This window comes from Eschrichtius robustus, chromosome 2 (assembly GCF_028021215.1).
Source record: "Eschrichtius robustus isolate mEscRob2 chromosome 2, mEscRob2.pri, whole genome shotgun sequence".
NCBI lineage: Eukaryota > Metazoa > Chordata > Mammalia > Artiodactyla > Eschrichtiidae > Eschrichtius > Eschrichtius robustus.
This window is the reverse complement of record NC_090825.1, coordinates 174,377,636-174,391,812: the sequence shown is the minus strand read 5'-3', so window position 1 is coordinate 174,391,812 and position 14,177 is coordinate 174,377,636. Positions and strand designations below refer to the sequence as shown.

The 14,177-nt window shown below is 50.3% G+C and overlaps 1 protein-coding gene and 1 pseudogene across 1 annotated transcript; one reads left to right on the top strand and one right to left on the bottom strand.

Annotated features, from left to right (window-relative positions):
- Positions 1 to 3,458: 3,458 nt before the first annotated feature.
- Positions 3,459 to 6,528, bottom strand: TNFSF14 (TNF superfamily member 14). The gene is made up of 4 exons (XM_068534995.1): positions 6,310 to 6,528; positions 4,789 to 4,825; positions 4,502 to 4,543; positions 3,459 to 3,886 (listed from the first exon to the last, which is right to left on the bottom strand). The coding sequence occupies exons 1-4, from the start codon at positions 6,526 to 6,528 to the stop codon at positions 3,459 to 3,461; spliced, it is 726 nt and encodes a 241-aa protein (XP_068391096.1).
- Positions 6,529 to 10,523: 3,995 nt separating this feature from the next.
- Positions 10,524 to 12,716, top strand: LOC137759074 (C-terminal-binding protein 2 pseudogene; annotated as a pseudogene).
- The last annotated feature ends 1,461 nt before the right edge of the window (positions 12,717 to 14,177 follow it).

Below are 14,177 nucleotides of genomic sequence, written 5' to 3'. Positions count from 1 at the left end.
TGGGAAACCACAGGGAGGGGTGGAGACTGTTGTGAGCTGGTGAGCTCATGCCCCGTCCAAAGGGGACAATTGCTACCCAGCCTGAGTTGTCGTAACCTCCGACTTGCCATGAAATCTGGATTTGTCCACGTGTAAAGTTTTGTAGTGTTTAAACATTGGCTATGAATGCCCATTTGAAAAACACACTCAAGTGACTAGACGTGGTCTATGGATGTAAGGTCACCTTATGTAATAACTGAAAAGAACCCGAAATTTAAATGTGCACGTGATCACAACGATGGTCACAAAAAAATACCTACTAAGGACTAAAGAGGCCAAGGATGGATCCCGAGATCACCCAGCTGGGAAATGGCAGAGCAGAGATTTAAACCCAGGTGGTCTGGCTCTGGTGTAAGACCCATTCTGTTTCTCTGAGATGATGTATCTCAGTGTTTGTATGCAGTGATATGTAGCAGGGAAGGGCATCGTGTCATCATAGGAAATTAAGAAACAATTTAATCGCCATTATTTTGCCTTCTATTACCTCTGGATCCTGGCAAGAGATGGACAGAAGCAGGAGAGTTTCCTGCCCCTGGGCTGGGGAGGAGGCTGAGGATAGCAGACTTTGGGTCTTGAGAGAGTTGGTGGGGCGGGAGGGTGAAATCTGAAAAGACACCAGAGGTGAAAGCGGAAATCAAGTAGATAGACTTCTAAGAAGTTGTAAAGTAGGTCACTGGCTTGGGCTAGGGCCTTCCTGCTCCTGCACTTTATCTGAAATCAAGGCCCCTCCCAGGAATGATCTTCGGAGGCTAAACTTAGAGGCTCCATCCCCAGGCAGACGCTGGTGGCTGCTGGTGGCTTTGATAAGTTCCCCACACCTTGGTCTCCTCATTAAAGCCACAGAAACAGAAAGACCATGATGAGAGTAAAGGAAACTCCAGCATGGGTGGGGTCTGGGCATCTGGGGCTGTCTCATCTCCCACCAGCCCAACACAGGCAGAGAGACACGAAGCTGTGTGCCTTTGGCGCAGGCAGAGTGGGGGACGCATCCCTGCCTCAGTCTCTACATCCGGAACATGGGGGCAATGATAGCTCCTGCCCAGGGATCGAGATAAAGGTGTGACTTGCACGAGATGCCTGGCGTAGGGGACGTGCCTGACAAATGCTCTCCTTAATATTTGTAAATCACTTACGGCACTCACACACTTATGGATCTCTTACTGTGTACCAGGCACCATACCAAATGGCTTTTTTCTCATCAGATTTAATCTTTACAATAAACCTAGGGGGTAAGGACTCTTGTTACCTAAGAGGTACTGAGAAGTGATGGGATTTGCTCCAGGTCACACTGCCAGGAAGTGGTAGGTAGACTTGGAACCCAGGACCATCTGATCACAAAGCCCCCTTCACCCCTGTACCAGGCAACAATGTCAACAACAATGTCACCAATAACAAGAATGATTCATTCACCTCTGGGGTCTGAGTCTTCATCCTAGGATCCAGGGAAGTCTTACTTCCTGGGTCCATGCTCATTTGCATAAACCATTTGATTTGTATGCATATCACTATCTGCACCACCCCACACTCTTTCATGCCTCCAGTTACTCCAAGCTTCCGACTGGCTGGGGAGACTGCCAATCTGTGCTGGATGTCTGCAGTAAGGGTACTTGGAAGTGTGTAGCCTCTACTTTCTCAGGAATTGTGGATTTGAGGCTAAGGCAGACCTGGGCATCAGGTCTCTGGTTTCCCTGCTAAGCTTCCTGCATGGAGTTGAGCCAGCTGGGTTCATATTTCTCAGCTGTAAAAGTGACCTTTGTGGGTCATTCCATCTATCCCTGTGCCTTCATGAGCCATCCTTCCCCTAAGAACTAGACAGATCCAGGTGCAAAGTTCACCATTTATTTCCAAGACCGGTGGTCAAGGGGACCAGGGCTACAGACTAAGTCTGGTCCTCACCTCAGGATGTGTATGTCTTGGCTAGGAGGAACTTGAGGCTGTGTGTGTATTTGTGTGTTTGCCATTGTGATGCTGTGTGTGTGATGGGTGTGACTGTGAGACAGCACGTGGAAGTCTGATGGGAGAAGCGTTGTATCCTGTGTGTCACACGTGGTGTGACTGTACGGCCTGTGTGGGTGACTGAGGCTCTGATGATGACTTGTGTGTGACTGTGTCCTATGTGGTTGTAATGCAGTGTTTGTGATTGAGGGCTTGCGATGCTATGACTTGTGTGAGGTTGTATGAGAATCTGATGCTTTGTGTGTATGTGTCTGTGGTTGTGAAGGAGTGACTGAACTTGTGGGGCTGTGATTCTCTGTGATGCTGTAGCTGTGATGGTAGCTTCTTTCTTTTCTCCCTTTCTTTCTTTCTTTCCTTTTTTCTTTCTTTCTTTCTTCCTTCTTTCCTTCCTTTCTTTCTTCCTTCCTTTCTCTCTCTTTCTTTCTTTCTTTCTTTCTTTCTTTCTTTCTTTCTTTCTTTCTTTCTTTCTTTCTTTCTTTCTTTCTTTCTTTCTTTCCTTCCTTCCTTCCTTCCTTCCTTCCTTCCTTCCTTCCTTCCTTCCTCCCTCCCTCCCTCCCTCCCTACCTCTCTTCCTCCCTCCCTCCATCCCTTCCTTCTCTCACTCTCTCTTCCTTTGTGTTTCTTTCTGCAAACATTTTCCAAGTGCCTCTGTGCCAGGCTCTGGCTTGGGTGCTGAAACAGTTTTGCTGTCCTGATGGAACATGAGCTCTTAGCATTGCTGGGATACAGCCAACTGGCTGATGATATATATGGGAGACAGAGACCAGCCACAGTGGGAATATCTACACCATGGAAATCGACACACACTACAAAACCTCTCCCCTCCCAGAAAACCTGGCTGTCAAACATCTACCATCACATGCCTATGCCTGCATCTCTGAGTGTAACTTCATGGCCAGGCTGTGGTGTGGCCACAAGCCCGTAGGTGGGACTTGGGTAGGTGACTATGACCATGGGCGGGGCCGGGCTGGGCTCTCTACTGGTGGGTGAGTCCTGGTGATAAATCTGCCCCCCCCCACTCCGCCCACACTTGTGAGAGTGGAGAGGGTGATAAGACGTTTCCTGTTCTCAGCCAACTCCCTGGACCCCCAAGTCCCACTTAGTTCTGAATCAAAAGTATAAATACCCACCCCTCACCCCTTTTTCCTGAATATCAGGCAGATCAGCTTTACCCCTGCTTGGGGGCTAACAGACCCCCAAGTCTCCAGGTCTGTGTCTTCAGAGTTGTCCATGGCAGGGTCTGCAGTCTCCTTTGGTTCTTCAGAGGTGCCTGCTGGGTCTTTCACCTTGTGGAATAACTGGGTTCTTGGTCCCGGTGGTCCCCACTTAGCTCTCCACCTGTTGAGTTTGGGGTTCTCCCGGGCACACTCCAAAATCTCTGCTTGTTGGTTTTCCTGTCTCCCGAGGCACCCTCTGAGGTCTCTGTCTGTCGGACTCCGTTCCATCTACCCTGGCTCCTTTCTTCACACCATGAACGTCCCGAAGTAGGACCGCGTACCGTCGCGGACTCGGACCAGGCTCTCATCAGGCACGCGCACCACCACCTCCTCCCCGGCGTCCAGGTGGACCACTCCGCCCAGGAAACTGCTGTCCCACCAGACCTGGGGGCTGCTTGCTCGCCCGCAGGGTGACCGCCGGCTGACCAGCAGCTCCAGCTCCTCGGGGTAGCGGGCCGTGCGCTTGTAGAGGCCGTGGGTGATGGGCAGGCCGCCGGTCAGCCCCTGGGGGCAGCCCAAACCGCCCAGCTGCACCTTGGAGTAGATGTAATAGTAGCCGGCCTGGGCGATGACCAGGGCACCGTCCCGGTAGGTGAGGCCCCTCAAGAAGGCGAGGCCCAGTTTCGTCTCCCACAGCAGCGGGCCCCCACTGCCTGTCAGGCTGGAGTTGGCCCCTGCAGAGGGAGACAGAGGGGGAGTTGGTAGGCATAGGTCCCACGCTTGCTGTGTGACCCCAGGCCAGTCGCCACCCCTCTCTGAGCACCACCCCCTCTGTGCTAGGCTGTTCCAGAGCTTTAGATATATGAACTCACTTTATCCTCACTTTACAGGTGGGGAAACGGAGGCCCAGGAGGTGGCAAAATAACGTACTTATCATACATCTTAACTCGTTTCATCCCCTTCTTGCAGGTGGGGAAACTGAGGCACAGAGCAATTGATTTGCCCAAACCGTCAAAAGTTGTAAGTGGCAGAACACATCCTGGCCCAGCAGGCTTATAACCTCTGAGTGCTTCAGTCTCCCTCTCTGTAAAATGGAGCTCTGAATAGTACCGGCTAAGGATTTAATGAATTAATAGGTGGAAAGAACGTCACGATGCGTGCCACAGATTACAAGGGTTTATTCAATAAATAAAATTAGAAATTCACAGACCTAGGCAGTGCCTGTGCTCTGGGCAACTCTGTGAATAATTAATGAGTGAAGGAGTGCGCTGCCATGTTCGGGTGTCTGTCTGGTCTCCCCAGGACACGCTGAACCCCTACCCCCTGCCAGGACTTGGGGGCCCCCTCACCTGTGAGGTGTGCTGCCGGGTTGGCCTGCTGGGGCCTCCGATCTGGGGAGAGAGGGTCAGAAGTCAGAGGGGTAAGGGCCAGCCTCCAGAGCAGTCATCCAGCCCACCTCCTGGTGTCAACCCCACCCTTTCCGGAATGACCCAAACTTCTGCTTCTCCGGCTTGGGGGACGGGCGTCTGTGGGGCTTAGGCCAGTTGTGCAAATCACATTGGGCAATGGGCTGAAGGGGTGAGGGCAGCGTGGGAACCATTCCATCCCCTCCCCTGGGACCAGGACCCTGACTCACCTTGCACCAGGAGATCCCGGGGTCCTGCACCTCTGTCCTAAAAGTGCAGAGCAGCCCATGGTGAGGATCTGTGGGGCCCACGCCCTGGCGTCACTCAGACTCGTGGCTGAGAGACACATGCAGACCACGGGCACAGACATCACCCTCAGACATGTCCAAGGCCACGTGCACACCCCACGTCACACCCCGCCGCCCAGCAGGCTCTTAACCATCCAGTTTCTCAGTTTTCCCCTCTGTAAATGGGCACATGAAAAGTGCCTGCTTCGGATTCAGCGAATTCTCACGTGAAAAGCATATTACAGTGCCTGGTAGAGAGCAGGTACTATATAAGGGTTTATTAAATGAGTGCTGTCGAAGACACATGGCCACCTGGATGGCTGGACACTTGGACATAAATGCTAACACGTGGATATGGACACATGGGCACAGACCTGGACACTTGTGTGACACACTGACAAGGCACACGTGGATGCAGGTACGTGGATTGCGTGGTTTATGGAGCCACGTGGGTCTGCGCACACGGAGACGCAGAAACAGACACATGACGTCAACACATGGGCTGTAGACAGGTGAGTACATGGCCGTGTGGGTACATGGGTGCAGGACAGCAGCACAGGTCCAGCCATGAGGAGAAAGGACCTGGAAACACAAAAAGGCTGAGACCACATGGGCGTGGCTTGGGACACACAGACCCAAAGGTGTGGCAGACAGACCGACGGAGACATCCAAGGCCAATGGGAAATGGACGCAGAGAGAGATTCTCACAGACTCGGACAAAGTGGATTAGTGACAGTCCCAAAAATGGTGATCAGGTTATGGCTGAGGATAGCTAGCCATGTCAGGGACTTCCCTGGCGGTCCAGTGGTTAAGGCTCTGCGCTTCCAATGCAGGGTGTGCGGGTTCGATCCCTGGTCTTGGAACTAAGATCCCGCATGCCACACGGCACGGCCAAAAAATTAAAAATAAAAATAAAAGTGGCTAAATGGAAGAGTCAGATAAATATTTTTAAAAATAATAATAACTAGCCATGTCAGAATGTCGGTTCCAGGGGTTACAGACAACACAACTGTGTTATAAACGTTAAACTTCCTAAAGGCTTAGATTTTGTTAGTTCCCACCACTAGAAGAAATGATAATTATGTGATACCAGAGAGGCATTAGCTAACGCTACAATGGCAACCCTATTGCAATATTTATGTAACAAATTAATATGTTGTACACTTAAACTTACACAATGTTCTATGTCAATTATATCTCAATTTAAAAAAAATGTCAGTTCCCATTGGTTGAATGCTTGCTGTGGGCCAGCTGGGCACCACACACACAATATCATATTTTATTCCCTAGGAAGATGCTTATTATCACGCCCATTTTACAGATGAGGAAACTGAGGTTCCGAGAGGTGAATTAACTTGCCTTGGGCTGCTCTTAGTCTGTCCTCCATTCTGCACATACACACACACACAGATGCTCAGTGACACTGGCTTCGAGCCCCCCCAACCCCACCCCAGCACCACTTACCTGCAGGGGGGCGGCCATCACCTCCAGGCGCCAGTGCAGCTGCAGCAGGAACCAGCCCTGGACAGCCACTCCGGTCGCCAACAGCAGCAGCAGGAGGCCCAGGCCCAGCCGGGCAGCACTGCACGGCTGTCTCCTGCGGCTGCGCCCCAGCCTCGTGAAAGGGATGTCCGTCTGTCCGTCCACCACGAACACCGAGGGCCTCACCACGGTCTCCTCCATGCCTGAGCGGACGAGGCCCCAAGACGCCCGGGGCTGGGCTGGCACGGCTGGGTCCTGCGGGCTGGGAGGAAACCACGATTGCCCAACACTCCTGGGCTTTTCACGCTGCCGACAGGCGCCCGTGGGTCCCAGGGCTGCGTTTAGAGCCGGGGCTCGGCCCCTCCCCCTTCCCCCCATATCCTCCTCTTCTTCCTGTCCCCCCACCCCTGGCCCGGCCCCATCTCACTCTCACTCAGAGTCTCTCACACTTTCCAGAAGCATCTGAAGATGTGACTCAGGTGGGGATGGGAGAGGGAAGGCCCCAGTTTTCCCTTCTGGCCGTGTCATTCACATGGTTGCCAAATACTTACTGAGCACCTCCTGTGTGCCAGGCACTGTTCTAGGTTTGGGGGCACAGCCATGAACAAGAGAGACAAAAGTCCTTGGTCTTATGGAGCTCCTATTCTAGCAGGCTGAGAAAAACTAATAAGAAAGCCCAATAAGAAAATACTATTTAGTGTTCGAGATGGTGATAAGAGCAGTGGAAAATACAAGTGGTTTGTGTGTGTGCACGTGTGTGGGTGTGTATATGCGTGTGTGTGAGTGTGTGCATGCGTGTCTGTGTGTATGCATGTGTGTGCTGTGTATGCATGCATGCATGCGTGTGCATGCGTGTATGTGCAGGTGCAGCTGCGTGCTTGAGGGTGCCTACATGTCTGCATGCACACATGTGTGCATGCATGCAAGTTTTAATTGAAATTCACAGTCAGAGGGTAGAACCACTGTCTACTCAACTAACTAAACTCAAGGCCTGGGAGTCGTCCTGGACCCCTCCTTCCGTCCTGTCACGACATCCTACCCTCAGCAGGCCCTGTTGATTCAACCTCTAAACCAGATCTCAAATGCGGCCACCTGTTTCCATTTCCACTGCTACCACCCTAAGTGCTATGAACGGGATGTTTATGTGCCCTCCAAATTGATGTCCATACCCTAACCCCCAATGTGATGGTATTTGGTGGTGGAGCCTTTGGGAGGTGCTAGGGCATGAGGGTGGAGCCTTCCTGAATGGGATTAGTGTCCTTATAAGATGAGATATAAGATATATGCTCTCTTTCCCTCTCTGCCATGTGAAGATACAGAGCCTTTGGGAGGTGCTAGGGCATGAGGGTGGAGCCCTCCTGAATGGGATTAGTGTCCTTATAAGATGAGATATAAGATATATGCTCTCTTTCCCTCTCTGCCATGTGAAGATACAGAGAGAAGGAGGCCAGGAAGAGGGCCAGGAGGAGGGTTCTCACTGGAACTCAACCACTTAGGCACGCTGATCTCAGACTTCCATCCTCTAGAACCGTGAGAAATAAATATCTGTTGTTTAAGCCACTCAGTCTAGGGTATCTTGTTATAGCAGCCCAGATGGACTAACACACTCAATTCTTTTGGGTGTATACCTAGGATTGGAACTGCTGGCATCATTTCTTGCTTGGACTCTTGCAGTAGCTTCCCAAATGGATGTAGTACTTTACCTCTTGCCACCTTATAATTCATTCTCTACCCTGGAGCTGGTGTGGCCTCGCTTATTTATTTATTTATTTATTTGAGGTAAATTCACACCACGTAAAACAAACCATTTTAAAGCGAGCAACTCAGTGTCATTTAGTACATTTACAATGTTGTGCAACACTACCTACTTCCAAAGCATTTCAAAAGTAAACCTTATAACCATTAAGCAGTCACTCCTCAACTCTCCCACCCATAGACCCTGGCAACCACTAGTCTGCTTTCCTGCTCTATGGATTTAGCTGTGTTGGACATTTCAAAAAAATGGAAATATACACTACGTGGTCTTTTGTGTCTGGCTTCTTTCACTGAAGATAATGTTTTCAAGGTTCATCCACATTGTAGCGAGTGTCAGCGCTTCACTCCTTTTTAAGGCTGAGTAATATTCCAGTGTATGATGAACCACACTTTGCTTATCCATTCCCCCGTTAATGGACATTTAAGTTATTTCCACCTTTTGGTTATTTTGAAAAGTGCTGCTACAAGCATGTGTGTGCATGTATTGGTCTGGGTTCCAGCTCTCTATTCTTTTGGGTGTATACCTAGGATTGGAACTGCTGGCATCAGCTTTTAAACACATAAGTCAGGTCTCACCTCTTCCATGTTTAAAATCTTCCAATGAGCTTCCATTGAGCTTATGGGGGTTAGCAAATTATGGCTCATGGGCTGAATCAGGCCAGGCTCATGTTTCTGTACAGCTACAGGAGCTGCTCTTGGGGGCTGACACTTTAGTGAGCGGTAGGGTCCCAGATGCGGCATCCTCCTCTGGCCCCTCTTCCCCCTTTTGCTTTTCAGTGCCGGCCTCCTGGGCCAGCAGCCAAGGCTCACCCCTGTCCACACTTTGTAGCTGGTCACACTGGCTGCCACCTACATGTTGGCATGTCCTCTGTCATCAACCGCTGGGTGTTGAGTGGATGAATCTCATTCTGGGGGTTGGTGACTCAGCATGTTGTCTCAACTCTGGCCAGCTGATCCAGATGAGACAGCTGGGATTTGGGAGAGAGAGGCTGGCTGGGATCTGGTTGTCACTGGAGCAGAGAGAAACTGGCCTCAGCGGTCATCCCACACCCTCTCTACCCACCTGGATCTCCAAGCCTTGGGCCCATCATTCTTCATCCAGAGAATGTTTCCAGTAGCAGAGCACAGATCACGTCCTCCACCCTGGGTGGCCCATCCCAAGCAAACGGGGCATATGGCAGGCTGGAAGCTTCCTCTCATTTTATAAGTACCTTTATAATATCCTCGATTTTATCTCTCAGTCCTGAAAGGCTAAAATATTTACTATACGGCCTTTTATAGAAGAAGGGCTGTTCCCTGAGGTAAGAATAGACATTAAGAGGAATTCCCTGGCAGCCCAGCGGTTAGGACTCTGCGCTTTCACTGCCGAGGGCACGGGTTCAATTCCTGGTCAGGGAACTAAGATTCTGCAAGCCAAGTGGTGGGGCAAAAGAAAAATTGTAAGCCAACTATACTTCAATAAAATAATTTTAAAAAAGAGAATAGACACTGAGTGGTCTTCATTATCTTGAAGCCCTTGCACCCGGGCATCTGGGGCCTTTTGCACTTGCTGTTCCCTCTGCATGGAACAGTCTTTTCCAGATCCCCCATGACTGGCTCCTCCTTGTCATCTATGTCCTGACTCAAGAACCCCCTCCTTGGGGGCTTCCCTGGTGGCGCAGTGGTTGAGAACCTGCCTGCCAATGCAGGGGACACGGGTTCGAGCCCTGGTCTGGGAGGATCCCACATGCCGCGGAGCAACTAGGCCCGTGAGCCACAACTACTGAGCCTGCGCGTCTGGAGCCTGTGCTCCGCAACGAGAGAGGCCGCGACAGTGAGAGGCCCGCGCACCACAATGAAGAGTGGCCCCCGCTCGCCGCAACTGGAGAAAGCCCTCGCACAGAAACGAAGACCCAACACAGCCATAAATAAGTAAATAAATAAATAAAATAAAATAAAATAAATGCGTTGTTCCAACATCATCTTTAAAAAAAAAAAAAAAAAAGAACCCCCTCCTCACAGAAGCCTTCCCTGACCACCCATATTAGGCAGGGTTAGTCAGATAAATAGAACCAATAATGTATCTCTATATCTAATATCTATCATCTATCTCTCAATCAAGAGAGAGATTGATTGATTGATTGTAAGGAATTGGTTCATGTGATTTTGTAGCTTGGTAAATCCGAAATCTGCAGGACAAGCCAGCAGACTGGAGATTCAGTTAAGAGTTGATGTTGTGGTCTTGAGTCTGAAGGCAAGAATCTCAGGCAGAATCTGCACACTGCCAGCCGGAATTCTTTCCTCCTCAGGAAACCCACTTTTTCTCCTCAGCCCTTCAACTGATTGGAAGAGGCCCACCCACATTATCAAGGGTAATCTGCTTTGTTAATTTAATTAATTAATTTATTTGGCCACACCGCACTGTATGTGGGATCTTAGTTCCCCAGCCAGGCATCGAACCCATGCCCCTGCAGTGGAAGTGCAGGGTCTCCACTGCTGGACTCCCTGGGAAGTCTCATGGGTAATCTGCTTTTAAAGTCAACTGGCCATAGGTGTGAATCACATCTTTAAAAATACCTACAGGGGAGAGTTAGCTCCTGGAAGTCCTGTCCACCCCAGAGCCCCTCCTGCCCATAAATAAGGAAAGCTGGCGTCTCCTGCCCCCTGAGAAGAAACTCCAGGAGAAGCAGAATCTTCCTGCTTTGGGTTTCATCACCTGAAATGCTTTTAAATCAATGAAGTTGGAATCTCTTAAAAGGACGGGGGCTTCCCTGGTGGCGCAGTGGTTAAGAATCCGCCTGCCAATGCAGGGGACACGGATTTGAGCCCTGGTCTGGGAAGATCCCACATGTCACAGAGCAACTAAGCCCGTGCACCACAACTATTGAGCCCGCGCGCCACAACTACTGAGCCTGCGTGCCTAGAGCCGGTGCTCCACAACAAGAGAAGCCACCGCAATGAGAAGCCCGCGCACCACAACGAAGAGTAGCCCCCGCTCGCTGCAACTAGAGAAAGCCTGCGCGAAGTAACGAAGACCCAACACAGCCAAAAATAAGTAAATAAAATTAATTAATTAAAAAAAAAAAAAAAGACAAGACGGACAGCCCATGATGTGAACTATAGAGTTTGTGGACAAATTCATATTGGGTGCTTAGTGGCATAATGCCCACGGACTCCTGAGAGGGTCCCGAAGTTCTTAGAGGACCACTTGGGCTTTTGAATGAGAGAGGTGCAAAGTTCGATAAATAACGGCCCTTGTACGGTCCAGTGGTTAGGACTCCACACTTCCACTGCAGGGGGCACAGGTTCGCTCCCTGGTCGGGAACTAAGATCCGGAATGGCGCGCGCCCCGCGACCAAAAAAAAAGAACGGCCCTTGTGGATAAGCACCAAGTCAAGCGACAGCGATTGGACAGAATCTGTGAAGGTATCCTCCCCTAGATCATGAATGGGCCCCTTGCAACCTCCCACCCCCCCGTGGCTCTGCTCCATGGCCGAGACTGCAGGGTGGAGATGCCCACCCTGAAGGACCTGGCCACCGTGGCCTTCTGTGACACACAGTCTACTCAGGAGATCCACGAGAAGGTTTTAAAGGAGGCTGTCTGTGCCACGATGTACCACACCATCGCCCTCACCGGGGAGGACCTGGAGAAGTTCAAGGCCCCGAGGGTGATGGTGCGGATAGGCAGCGGCTTCGACCACGTGGACGGCAAGGCTGCGGGCGAGCTCGGGATCGCCTTGTGCTAACATCCCATGGCGGCAGTGGAAGAGACAGACGACTCCACCATCTGCCACATCCTCAATCTGTCCCGGGGGAACCCATGGCTGTTCCAGGCACTGCGGAAAGCCCGTGGGTACAGAGCGTCGAGCTGATCCGGGAGGTTGCCTCAGGGGCAGCCTGCATCCGTGGGGAGATGCTGGGCCTCGTGCGCTTCTGTCGCACGGGGCAGATGGTTTGGATTCAGCATCGTAGTTTATGACCCCTACTTGCAGGATGGGATCGAGCCGTCCCTGGGTGTGCAGAGGATCTACACCCTACAGGACTTGCTGTATCAGAGAGACTGCGTCTCCTTGCACTGTAGTCTCAACGGATATAACCACCACCTCATCACTGATTTTACTATAAAGCAGATGAGACAAGGGGCATTCCCAGTGAATGCCACCTGCAGGGGACTGCTGGATGAGAAAGTCTTAGCCTAAGCCCTCAAGGAAGGCAGGATACGAGGGGCGGCCCTCCAGGTGCACCAATCGGAGCCTTTCAGCTTTGCTCAGGGTCCCTTGAAAGATGCACCACATCTCATTTGTACACCTCACACGGCCTGGTATAGTGAGCAGAGACCAGCCAGGCAATCATATGTGGCATGCCAGAGAGCTTAAGAAACTGTGTGAACAAGGAATTCTTGGTCACAACAGCACCCTGGTCCAGAATAGATCAGCGAGCAATTCATCCAGAGTTCAGCGGTGCCACCTACAGATGCCCAGCAGGCATCATGGGCATGGCTCCGGGAGGACTTCCTGCAGCCATGGAAGGGATCATCCCCCGGGTCATCCTGGTGACCCACAACCTCCCCTCGGTGGCACACCCTTCCCAAGCTCCCTCTCCCAACCAGCCCACAAAAACATGGGGACAAACCAGAACACCCCAACAAGCAATAGCAGAGAGTGAGGAAAGGTAATCATTTGGATACACCTGGCACCAAGAGACGGTGAAAAATAGATGAACTAAGAGAAAAGGAATTTGACAGTCTTTTTAACTGATTCTGGACATTTGCATCATGGACGGTGCAGTGTTAAAACCACAAAAGAGCTAGCGACAGGGGCAAACTGAAGAAGATGTCATCTGCTTACAGAAGCACGGAAAAAGACTGGACGTGATTTAGTAAGGACCAACTTCTGTTATTGTGTGTTAAGTTTTTCATCTGTGCATCCAATCACAAAGAGTAAATAGATCTTGGGACTTCCCTGGCGGTCCAGTGGTTAAGATTCCGCACTCCCAATGCAGGGGGCCCAGGTCCGATCCCTGGTCAGGGAACTAGATCCCACATGCCGAAACTAAGACCCGGCACAGCCAAATAAAGAAAGAAATACTTGAAAAAATTACATTGCCAATTTCTTTAAAAAAAAAAAAAAAAGAACAAATAGATCTTTTTCCTTTATCCGTCCCTTGGGCAAAGCAGGTCCTGGACCCCTTGCTCTAGAATGTTGCATCAAGAGTCCCAAATATCTTAACATTGTAAATCAACTATACTTCAATTAAAAACAGACAAGCAAACAAACACAAAACTAAAAAAATATTAAGAAACCAAAAACTGGGCTTCCCTGGTGGCTCAGTGGTTAAGAATCTTGCTGCCAATGCAGGGCACTTGGGTTCCCCTGTTCCCCCCCACCCCCCGCCCCCGGGAAGATCCCACATGCCGCGGAGCAACTAAGCCCGTGCGCCAAAACTACTGAGGTCCCTTCGCCTAGAGCCTGTGCTCCTCAACAAAGAAAAGCCGCCGCATTGAGCAGCCCACGCACCGCAACAAAGAGTAGCCCCCTCTCGCGGCAACTAGAGAAAGTCTATGCTCTGCAACAAAGACCCAACGTAGCCAAAAAAAAAAAAAAAGTTTAAAAATAAAACCAAAACCAAAAACCAAAACCCAGCAACAAAAAAGAGTTCCAAACATCAAAATAAAAAATAGTAAGAGGAAATCACCATTCTGACTCTAGCTCCTTCAGTCCACGGGGGCTGGCTACCTTTTTTGCTAATAGGAAGGTTAAATTACTACAAAACGGGGAGAAAACTGTTTGTGTTAGACAACCACGAGCATAGGCTCGAAGACAGTACAGGCTTCTGTACAGAGAAGCCTCACCCATCTGAGCTGCATACAGAGCGGGCAAATTGGTTGTGAGTTCAGTAATACCTTCTGATGATGCCAAAAAAAAAAAAAAGTATTAAGTTTCACAAGCTGTTTGTACTCAAATGTATTTTCTCAGTTTCATATCCTCAGCTATTTTACTGAGTGGAAAGTCTTGAACTGAAAGTGTTCAAGAAGAATAATGTTGCGTTATCTTATGTCTCAGGAAACAATTTATGGTAACTTGTCAGATTGTCTATGAACAAACGCACTTTTTTAG